Below are 11,327 nucleotides of genomic sequence, written 5' to 3' on the forward strand. Positions count from 1 at the left end.
CGAGTGACTTGTTTTGATATGCTCAAGCCCTCTTAGTATGTAGTAAACCATGCCTCGTTTGCATAATGTAACTAGATTGTACATTCACTTCATAGTTCATGACGAATAAAACTAGGGTTTAATGTCGTCATGAATGTTTACTCATTAAAATTCTCTCGACAATTTGAGCTTGTTCGTTTGCTAAATATCAATTTATGAACCAAATTAAGTCCAATTTATGGTTCTCCTTATCTAAAATTAGTAGTTACAACTTTCTAATCCAAGAATTTCATGGTAATTTCATTAATAAATCTTTAATAAAGATGCATGGTTAATATTTGTGACGATATCGGACTCCCAGCAGGACACCACATAGTTTTAGGGTGCACCCATTGTGATGTAGTTATCACACGATTTACGATTTTGCTACTCCAGCTAGAGGTCTTTAGAATGAGTATAGTCAACTGATTACATCAGAGTATTCAATTATTAAGTCCTTAACAGCGAATAAAAATAATCTTGAATTTTGAACACAAACATAAACCCTAACATGAAAAAATTGTAAAATTCAATTGAATTGATGAATGATGATTGAGAAGCAACCAAGTGAAGGAGGATTGATGAGTTTTGAACTAATTCATGTTCATGTTCCACAATGAAGGAGGATGGATGAATTTTAAACTAAGTTCATATTAGATATTATCAAATCAATTAGGTAAAAAATATTTAAGTGTGTCTAATAACATGTAGTAATTGCTTTTATTCTAATTAAATGTTTTTTTTTTATATACTCAAATCAAACATCTTATTTTCTTATTTACACAATTTTTATTAAATTTCTTTTGGTATTATCATTATAATGTTAAGAAAGTTTGCAAGAGTAAATTTTTTTTTCTAAGTGCATAAAACCCAAACACCGAGAGTTGATAAAAATAATGAGCAAATAATTCTAACAAAAAGAATTGAGACCGATTTTCAAGGAAAAAACCTTGGCTTAACTCATAGTGGTTTATTTCTTTTGAATGCATGGAACATTAAAGAAAATGAAAACATAACATTAGATAAGAATTGAATTTAAATTCTTTTTTATCCAAAAATAATAAAAGTATTTATTTTTGAACTAACTTAAAATTCAATTTTCAACACTTTTCCCTTTTATTTTTTTATAGTCGGATTTAGGAGAAAAATAGCATACATATCATAATAATGTCTTCTCCAACGAGAAAGCAAATGGAAATGTATTTTGTCAATTAAAATCAAATAAATTAGAGAATAGTCGGTTTCCTGAGAAACGTCTCTGAGCTCCAACCCATTAAAGTCTAATGCCTACTCTTACTCTACAATTTTTTTATGGGCTGACCCAATTAGAGATGATCTGTCAAAAAAACCGTCTTCAACAAGAATTCGTGATCGGAAAATACGACAATAAACAAGTAAATAATACAAATAAGTGATTAAAATGTAGCAATAATATAGATTTATGAATGAAAACATTCTTAAAAAAAATTAATATAAAATCAATGCGAAAAACTAAAATAAAAATCGGTCCAAATAGAGGATGAGAGGGTAATAGACTAATAGTGTACATTATTATTATGCTCAACCCATTTCAAACCTCCTTTTGTTTTCTCATCCTCAATTCCAGAGCTCCAAAGGATATTTTTCTCCTCTATATCTGGGTAATCCACCGTCCTTGCCGCTCAATTTTACTCTGGTACGTATACCCTTCTCCCCCCATTACCACATTGTTTCTCATTTTCCGCCATTGATTCTCTCTTTTGATTCCATTTTTTGGGTTTCTTAGATCTCCTTTTGTTGTTACTTCATACTTTCTACCAACCCATTTGCACTTTCTCCATTCTGTCTCCAGATCTTCTTATTTTTCCGTCTTTTTCTTCGGATCTAGCTTTCAATTGTTTCTTAATTTCATTTCCATTTTTTCTGTTTATTTGATTCATACATTTTATTCTGAATTTATTGGTTTTTTTTATTAATTGATACAGTGAATTGCAAATCTGTGAGGTGAGGGTACCTTACAATGGCTATGGTAGAAGAACCGCTATACCCAATTGCTGTGTTAATTGATGAGCTGAAAAATGAGGATATTCAGCTTCGTTTGAATTCGATTCGACGTCTCTCTACCATTGCCCGAGCTCTGGGAGAGGAGCGTACCCGTAAGGAGTTGATCCCTTTTTTGAGTGATAATAATGATGATGACGATGAGGTGCTTTTAGCTATGGCTGAAGAGTTGGGTGCCTTTATTCCTTATGTTGGTGGTGTCGACCATGCTACTGTTTTGCTTCCTCCATTAGAGACATTATGCAGTGTTGAAGAAACTTGTGTAAGGGATAAAGCGGTTGAGTCACTCTGCAGAATTGGTTCCCAGATGAAGGAATCTGATCTTGTCGAAAATTTTATTGTTATGGTTAAGGTTAGGTGCTTACCCATTTTCTATTTTATTTCTGTTTCTCTTTTATGTATCATATTCATATGTGTAATATATGTAGTCAATATTGTCATAACTGTGCTTTTTACTCACTATAAGTGGTGCTATGTTACTTTAACTTGTTGGGGTGTTTGTTTGAGGGACAATACTAGTGAGACTTGGACATGAGACTTGAGACATGGAAAATCCAGGGACATGAGACATGAGACGCGGAAAATCCCTTGTTTGTTTGGAGTGACATGTATGGGAGACACAAGATTGAGAAAGGAAGTCTCACAATCGATGTCCTGGTAAGGGGGATAACATAAATGATGAAACTTGGGAAGCCAAGCCCATATACCAAGTCTCACAAACAAACAGCCATTGACAACTTTTTGTGTGGCTTATGCCCGGTGCTATAAATTTTGTTTGAATTTTGAGTGTAGTCATGTATGTGTATTGGGAGGTTAGCATTTTTGAGGAGTATCTTTCTCGGCTAACCTATTTACTTTATCCTTTGTTCACTCACAATTTCTTATTGTTGAACCAGTGTTATTACATAATTCGCCTTTTTAATTTATGATTCGCTCAAAATGACCCAAAAATAGCTCAAAACTTATCATTATTTGCTTTTTGCGATGCGTGATTCACGAGAAGAATAGTAGATCATGTGACACTAGGTTAAACACCAATTCTGATAAAGGTTTCTGTTGAGTGAAGCACAAAGAATTTTTTCCGCCTAAGCATAGTGGTCCGATGGAAGTCTTGGTATTACATTAGGCCTAACCATTTGATGTATGAAATTTCAAAGGAAACTGGCTCGACCGCTCTAGAGGTTTGTGGGAAAACATCCAATTCTTTACTTTCTTTGTCCCTCTCGGTTTGCAGTATGAAATTTAGTAGAAATGAAAATTGGGTTGGAGATGAGACAAAAAACAGGAGGATAGGAATGAGTGGTTAAAATGGAGAGAGTATAAGTTTGTGGATGAGATTAAAAGAATGAGAGTGAGACCATTGCCAAAAAAGAAAAAGGGTCAAAATCAATGGACAAATTAACATGGAAAGTGGTGCGAAATAGGAGAGACATGGGAGTATCTATGAACATAGTCAAGGATCAAATTGGGTTATGAGAACTAAAGATGTTAGAGTAAAGGGTTGCATCAGTGAAGAGTGGCTTTAAAATATCTTCTTGTGATGGGTTGCATCAGGGAAGCGTGGCTTAGACTTTCACTTGACGTTTGGTATAGGAATTAACCACTTGAATGTCAAGTTTTGTGTTTGAGTTGTTAATGTCTCGCATAGTGTGGAGAAGGTTCCAAGCAAGGATGTTTTAATGTGATATTGTGACGGAGCTTTTTCACTTCAATGCATCATTGTTCGTGTATTAGGGAGGCGGAATTTCTTGATCATCTTCCGTCTTTCCAATGGGTTATTTCTCATTGGCTTTTCGCTTGCGCTGTTTGCAATAGCAGTGCCTAGAAATCAAGGACAAGGAAGCTTCATTTCCTATAGTGTGGAAGATGCCCCTTAATGAGTTGGTGCACCACTGCTAAAAATAGAAAGCAAAAGGATATCTGAAAGCATAGCTTTTCTTAAACAAATTTGCAAATTCTAATATTTGAGGCTTTCTATAGGAGAGCTACATTGAGTTTGATAATAGCTTGAGGGCATGGTCTTTTTTGTGTTTAGCCCTCATTTTTTTTGTGCAATTATGAGTAACACTCCCTTGGTGTGTTTGTAACATAATTTTTAGTTATATGTCTAAAACCAAAGATACAGGGACCTTATGCCAAAGTGATCAAATCAATCACAATCCTTTACCTTCAGGTGTGTTATATTTTCATTTGAATGTAAACTGGTTTTAACCTATTACATGAAATGTGTAGAACTTCTTATATTTTGCAGCAAAGAATTTGAAAGAAAATCACTATGCCTCTGTATTTTCTCCTTGTACTTGATGGCGAAGTGACTGAAGTTTTTTTTTTCTTTTCACTGAATTGGTCATATGTATCATGCTTTAGAGGTTGGCTGCTGGTGAGTGGTTCACTGCTCGTGTCTCTTCTTGTGGCTTGTTCTATATTGCTTATCCCAGCGGTCCAGAGAACGTAAAAGCCGAGTTAAGAACAATATACAGCCAACTATGTCAAGATGACATGCCCATGGTGAGAAGATCAGCAGCCAGCAATCTGGGTAAATTTGCAGCTACTGTTGAAGCTACCTATTTGAAGACTGATATTATGTCAATGTTTGAAGATCTGACACATGATGGTATGTTTTCTCCATTTGACGTATACAGTAAATTCTTATGGAAGATCTTTGTCAAAGGGCTTGTTTCCATGTTTTGTGGCATTGGTGGATGAGACTTGATTTTGCTTACTTTAACCTATTCACAATTATAGTTACTAGTAGACTATTAATGTAATCAACTAGACTGTAATTGATAAATACGTTACTGAATCAGCAAAAAGTATATTCATATATTTTCTAAAAATTTAGCACAAAATTCAGTGTTGATGAGAAAATCAATATATATGTATAGTTTGCCATATTCCAACCCTCCCCAGGGTATAGCTGAATATATTGGGTATAACGATGATGATGCATTTGACTATATTCATTTTGTTTTTTATGCTTCTTGTTTTGAGCATGTCGCGTCATTGAGATGTATTTTGCATTGTTGATATTCTTGAAATGTTTGTTTCAGATCAAGATTCTGTTCGTCTATTAGCTGTTGAGGGTTGTGCAGCCCTTGGAAAGCTTTTGGAACCACAAGATTGCATTGCGCATATTCTTCCTGTAATAGTCAACTTTTCCCAGGTATGCAAAATATAAATTCAAATAAATATAGCATGTTCAACTTCTCTTCTACACCATCAAACCTCATTAATGTAGTTTTTACACACTTCAATTATGCATTTGTTGTAATGGTCATTCTAGAAAGAATCATTTTTATCACAATATGATATCTAGTGGAGTAAATGAGACGAGTTAAGCTTGGACTAGGTCTATCTCTATCTGTTAACTTACTGAATGGAGCTCAAGTTCAAGCCAAACTCATTTGAATCGAGCTTTGAATAAAATTATTCTAATTGAGTATAAGTTCAGCTTCTCAAACATGGTCTAAGTAGGTCTTAGTAGATAATGAGATGTCTCATGTCTTTAACATGTCTTATAATCATATTGCTTTTATGAAAATGTGGATATTGAAAGTTGATTATTGCATATATAATGAAGCGTAAATTTAATTGTTTTAATTTTCTTCTCATTTCATCCTTTTGAAATATTATGTTAATATTTTGTATTTTACAATTCGAGAGTTGGATATTTATTTTTGTAGAGGATACATTTTTTAATGCCAAGTACAAGAAACTATAAAATTTATTAATTGATTAGGATATCATTATGATTAAAGTATAAATTATCCATGTTAAAATAAATTGTGCAATAATGTTTTAAAAACCTATAAATGTAGTATATAAAAACTATTAAAATATAAATTAGGAAAATTAGATTGCAAAATAATAATCATATTTTCCATGAATAATTTATCTATATCTACATGAAAACTTATGGTATAACATTCCATTTGTTTCATTTTGTTTGTCCACCTTTCCATTTTTATCTGTTTTTTTTTTGTTTGCCCACATTTGTATTTTTCCCTTTTGTCACACTTTTTACCTTGAGCCATCACATTCTGTCTCCGTACCCTTTTTTTCCTTTTTTTTCCCATGGTAAAATTCTTCTTTTCATTATGTTCGATAATTGTTGCTTCAGTACATGGGAAAAGAAAAGTATTTAGTTATCTTGTGCCCCACCCTATATGGAAATTCTAGATCGTCTAGGATGATTTCTTTTCCATTTCTACGACTTACACATTTTACTTTTGTTGTTGAATAGGATAAGTCATGGCGTGTACGTTATATGGTCGCCAATCAACTATATGAGCTGTGTGAAGCAGTTGGTCCAGAACCTACGAGGTATTTGGACTGGTTGAGAATTCCTTTTTCATTGCCGTGCTCCTGTTATATTTCATACTGGATGCATGATGTTAATCGTTATCCTATATAGGTCGGATTTAGTGCCAGCGTATGTTCGGTTGCTTCGTGACAATGAAGCTGAAGTACGTATAGCAGCTGCCGGAAAAGTGACCAAATTTTGCCGAATCTTAAATCCCGAACTTGCAGTTCAGCATATCCTTCCTTGTGTCAAGGTAAACGTGAAGAATTGTCATTGGATATATGTAAAGTGATTCTAAATTATCCAATTGAAGTATGTGTACCTTTTGTGATGTATTTTTTATTTGGCATATATCCTGATATACTAGCTGTTCTATTTGCAGGAATTGTCATCTGATTCTTCTCAGCACGTTCGTTCTGCCCTGGCTTCAGTTATAATGGGAATGGCTCCAATTCTGGGAAAGGTATGAGCTTATGGAGTAATTATATATGCTATTCTGTGTGTGGCATGTAGTGTCATCATTCTACATGTAATTATATATGGTCAGTTGGGTTGGTTTTGTGTCGATTGGGTTGATCCAATGGGTCAGTGGTTGTATTTTTGATCGCTCTGAACTATTTAAAAGGCATTGTGAAATTTTTTTAATCTATAATATAATTTAGCTATTGAGAATAGGCAAAAAAAAAAAAAAAAAAAAAAAAAGAGATTCTCAAGATTTAATTGTGGAATATTGAACCAAGTTCAAAAAAACTAAAAATTAACATTGTTTAGGAGTCACATACATTGTGGCCTATGGATTAGCGGCTAAGTACTCCCTGGTGTGTCTCCAGCCCCACCCTGTCAAAAATAAATTAACAGTAATTGTAATCAGAGGACAGCTGTTGCAGTTCCTCTTGGATTATAAAGGATTTTTGTATAAAACTACAGAATAAGAACAACAATGCAAGTGCTCCATCCCAAAATATGAGATCCGCTACATGAAATGTATTAAAAATAAATTAGAGATCTTCGGTAACAATATGACTATTATAGCTAACTTTTACTATATTGTGTTTGATATGATATTGATTGTTCTAGAGGGATTTGTTTTTTTTAGTCGTCCAATTGACCCAGCATACTTATACTTGGTTGCAGGATGCTACAATTGAGCAACTTCTTCCCATCTTTCTCTCTCTTCTGAAAGATGAATTTCCTGACGTTCGTTTGAACATTATCAGCAAGCTTGATCAAGTAAACCAGGTCTGTATCATTTTTTAAATTTTCCTGTGTGTTTATTTTGGGCGTGCACCCGGCTTAAATGTGATAGTCTGATCTTGTGTATGGCTCTAGTTAGGTGTTTTTATTGATGTATAGTAAAATAGGGGGGTGTTTACTTAATGCGCTTGAGGTGTATATATCGAGCTCAAAATCTTTTACAATACGGTTATGTGTAGTGCTCAATTAAAATTAAATTCCTTTTTTCAAGCTAAAAGTTGAATGTGAAAAGATGTGATAGATCCTATGTCCTTGAGTGAATGTTTGCTCTTTTGGTTAACAAATTTTTTTTTTATCTAATAACACAATTATGTCTGGTCTCTTGATTTTTTTGCTGTTTAATCAAAATAGAAAATGACGATCTATAGAGATTGAGTGTCCGTCAAACTTCGGCTAAATCTATACAGTTGAAATCCTCAGCTCGCTTGCTTTATCTATGTTATAATTTTTATTTGCTTATATCACAATGCTTCATAGTGCAGGTCATTGGCATAGATTTGTTATCGCAGTCATTACTTCCTGCTATTGTTGAACTTGCTGAAGATAGGCATTGGAGAGTTCGATTGGCCATTATTGAATACATACCCTTGTTGGCCAGTCAATTAGGTGTTGGGTTCTTTGATGACAAGCTTGGTGCTCTTTGCATGCAGTGGTTGAATGACAAGGTTTGTGAAAATAACACATATCCCTTCTTTAGTATGAGTACGTTTCCCCTCCTGGCCAAAAGAATAGTTACAAGCAAAATGGTCCAAACAAATTCTATGATGGACTGGCTAGTGTTTGAAATCACTGAAGGGGTACTGAGATTATAGAACCTTCGATGAATTTGTGTTTATTTTTTCTTTCCCTTAGCCAAGCGGAGAATCTCGTAGAACCTTCGATGGTGTTTTTATTAGTTTTTAAATCACTGGAGTTTCTTCTGTTTTTGATTACTAGTTTTGTAGACAGACTAGAAAATTTGTCATCATACATGCAGTGCTACACGTGCTTGAATCTTTTAAGCAGCTAAATTATCTGCTATTGTATATTCAGTTTGCCTAACATCATGTATTTGAGTTCAGGTTTATTCAATTCGCGAAGCAGCTGCAAATAATGTGAAGCGCCTGGCTGAAGAATTTGGTCCAGAATGGGCAATGCAACACATAATCCCACAGGTATGCGAGGAAAAGATTTTGACATTGAAATATTGACGCCTTGTGAGAAAATCTATGAATTTATTATTCTTAAGCTACTTTGATGGTTATTATTTAATTTAAAAGTGCTTTAATCAATTATTTCAGTAGTTAATCAATTTTTTTCATAGAGGTTATTACATTAATAGAAATGCCAAAGTTGTGAGCCTAGTTCCGTTCTAAGTATCTTGGCAAGACCGCTAGTGATATGGTGTTAAATTTTTTCAATAGGTTCTGGACATGGCTACTAACCCACATTATCTGTATCGAATGACCATCATACAATCAATATCCCTGCTTGGCCCTGTCATGGGTGCTGATATCACATGTTCCCAATTGTTACCAGTGGTTGTAAATGCGTCAAAGGACAGGTATCGTACTTCAAATTTAGCTTAATGTTGAAGACAATTGCACACATTGGTTGCTAATTTCATTTTAATTTCCTCAGAGTACCGAACATAAAGTTTAATGTTGCAAAAGTGCTGCAGTCACTTATTCCTATTGTTGATCCGTCGGTAAGTAACTTGCTTTTTGGCAAATAATTTGGTGTATGAAATGCCTATAGCATCGATATTTTTTGGTGGATGCTCTTCCTCTCCTTCAAGCAGAGAGAAAGGAAGGAGTAGTCTGTGCAATGTTTTTATGTTTTTCAGTTAATTTATTAACTAAAAGATATACAATGTTATAGCCATGTGAGCATATTTTCTGTGCCCAACTAAAAAAGAGAACATTTAGATGATGCATGTTTTCTTCAAGAATTGTCTATACTCTATAATGGTGCATATATGCTTTGAACGGAATTTGCTCCATAATGTCACAAGTTATCACTTGAGGTCTTGAGCACCAAGCTTCAAGGAAAGCAGCATAGGTAGACCTGTCAAATTTGACATGACCCGAATTCGACTCGGAACCGGATCTGAAATTAGTGGGTCATAACCCAGAAATTTCAACCCATGACCCGAATCCAACCATTTTGACATGTCATCATTTATAGTTTGGACCCATTACATTTTTCGCCACTTAATGACATTGCGATAATGGAATGATGTTGGTCTCTAAAATATGTCAAGAATGTTGTATAATAGTCTAGGTTGTACATGTGTGTAGAAGTTCTAGGCTAGGGTGTATATTCGCCACAAGCTAACGAGGTTATGGATAATTCTAGAATTAGGAACTAACCGGAGGTTCCCTAATATGTCGATAATGTTGTATATTAATCCAAGTTTTACATTTGTGTAGAAGTGTTAGACTAGAGTGTATGTACCAATGTATTAGCCACAAGCTAAGATTATGGATAGTTCTGGAATTAGGGACTTTTTTGCTTGCATAACTCCCAATCCATGCCCCCTTCAAGTGAAATTCTATCATTTAAATTAATTGCTACTTTGTTAATGTGATTGCAAGGTGGTTGAGAAGACGATAAGGCCTTGCTTGATAGAGCTGAGCGAAGATCCGGATGTCGATGTGAGGTTTTATGCTACACAAGCACTCAAGTTAACAGATCAGGCTGCTATGTCCACCTAATTTTTATTTTTGTATCATTTTTTGAAATCAAGGTGTGTAGCTAGGGCTAGCCATTCTTTTTTGTTTTTCCAATTAAATTTCTTTTAACCTGTGTTTCTATGTTATGGTGTTTGGCTGCCTCTTTATCCTACTAAACTCGAGAGGCGTCCTTCTGTTGTATTTTCTTTGTAATTTCATTTCGGACTAACTAGCTGGAGATAGTTCGTTGTAGCCGAGGCTCGGATCAATTTAGTTGGTTTAATTTTATTCTATTCGACATAATATATGTCGTATTTTAAGTTCTTATTGAAGAACATGAAAAATATTAGCTAGTTTGAGCACTATAAATGGAAGGAATCTATCTTCTCAATTGCTACTTAATCTAGTTTGAGCATAACTTGACCTATAACAAAATGAATCCACTTGAAAACATTCAAAAAAAGTGGGCCATACATGACATTATTTTGAATCCAATCGTTTTGAGGAAAATAATTTTTTAATTCTCAAAATAAATTAAAAATTTTAATCTTCAAAATAAGCATCTTTGCGTGTAAGTCTAAGGTTATGGTTTATTTGTTGTTACTAACAGCGAATTAAAAAAACAAAGTTATAATTTTTAAAAGGACAAATAAATAAATGGTGGTCTCATACAAGACGAGCTGTTAGTATTTTGAACTTGAGTCAATAATCTTATCATATTCACTCTAATAGTCCCATTTAATTAGGTATTTTTGCCAATTCAATAATCTTATCATTTATATCTCTAATTGTGCATAATTAAAAATTATAAAAAGTTGATATAGATATCTTTGCATTGAAACAAACCAAACAAGATCCCACTTGACTTGATTATAACTTATAGATTAAGAATAAAATACAAGTTAAGAGTAATAGCTAAACAGTGTCAAAAGCCAAATGGGATTACTAGGGTGAATAGAATTAGTTTACTAATAGTATAAGAAAATAGAGTATTATTTTGTTTTTATTCTTTAATAATTAAATAAATAACGGAAAAAAAATCTATATATTGAGTAGAT

General features: G+C 33.7%; 1 protein-coding gene across 1 annotated transcript; it reads left to right on the top strand.

Annotated features, from left to right (window-relative positions):
• Positions 1–1,549: 1,549 nt before the first annotated feature.
• LOC130797669 (serine/threonine-protein phosphatase 2A 65 kDa regulatory subunit A beta isoform-like) lies at positions 1,550–10,660 on the top strand. Its single transcript, XM_057660370.1, has 13 exons — positions 1,550–1,693; positions 1,983–2,410; positions 4,426–4,672; positions 5,109–5,221; positions 6,302–6,381; positions 6,473–6,614; positions 6,744–6,824; positions 7,496–7,600; positions 8,098–8,280; positions 8,677–8,769; positions 9,019–9,158; positions 9,236–9,302; positions 10,192–10,660. The coding sequence occupies exons 2-13, from the start codon at positions 2,018–2,020 to the stop codon at positions 10,309–10,311; spliced, it is 1,764 nt and encodes a 587-aa protein (XP_057516353.1). The 5' UTR covers positions 1,550–1,693; positions 1,983–2,017; the 3' UTR covers positions 10,312–10,660.
• Positions 10,661–11,327: the final 667 nt, after the last annotated feature.

Source organism: Amaranthus tricolor, chromosome 13, assembly GCF_026212465.1.
Source record: "Amaranthus tricolor cultivar Red isolate AtriRed21 chromosome 13, ASM2621246v1, whole genome shotgun sequence".
NCBI lineage: Eukaryota > Viridiplantae > Streptophyta > Magnoliopsida > Caryophyllales > Amaranthaceae > Amaranthus > Amaranthus tricolor.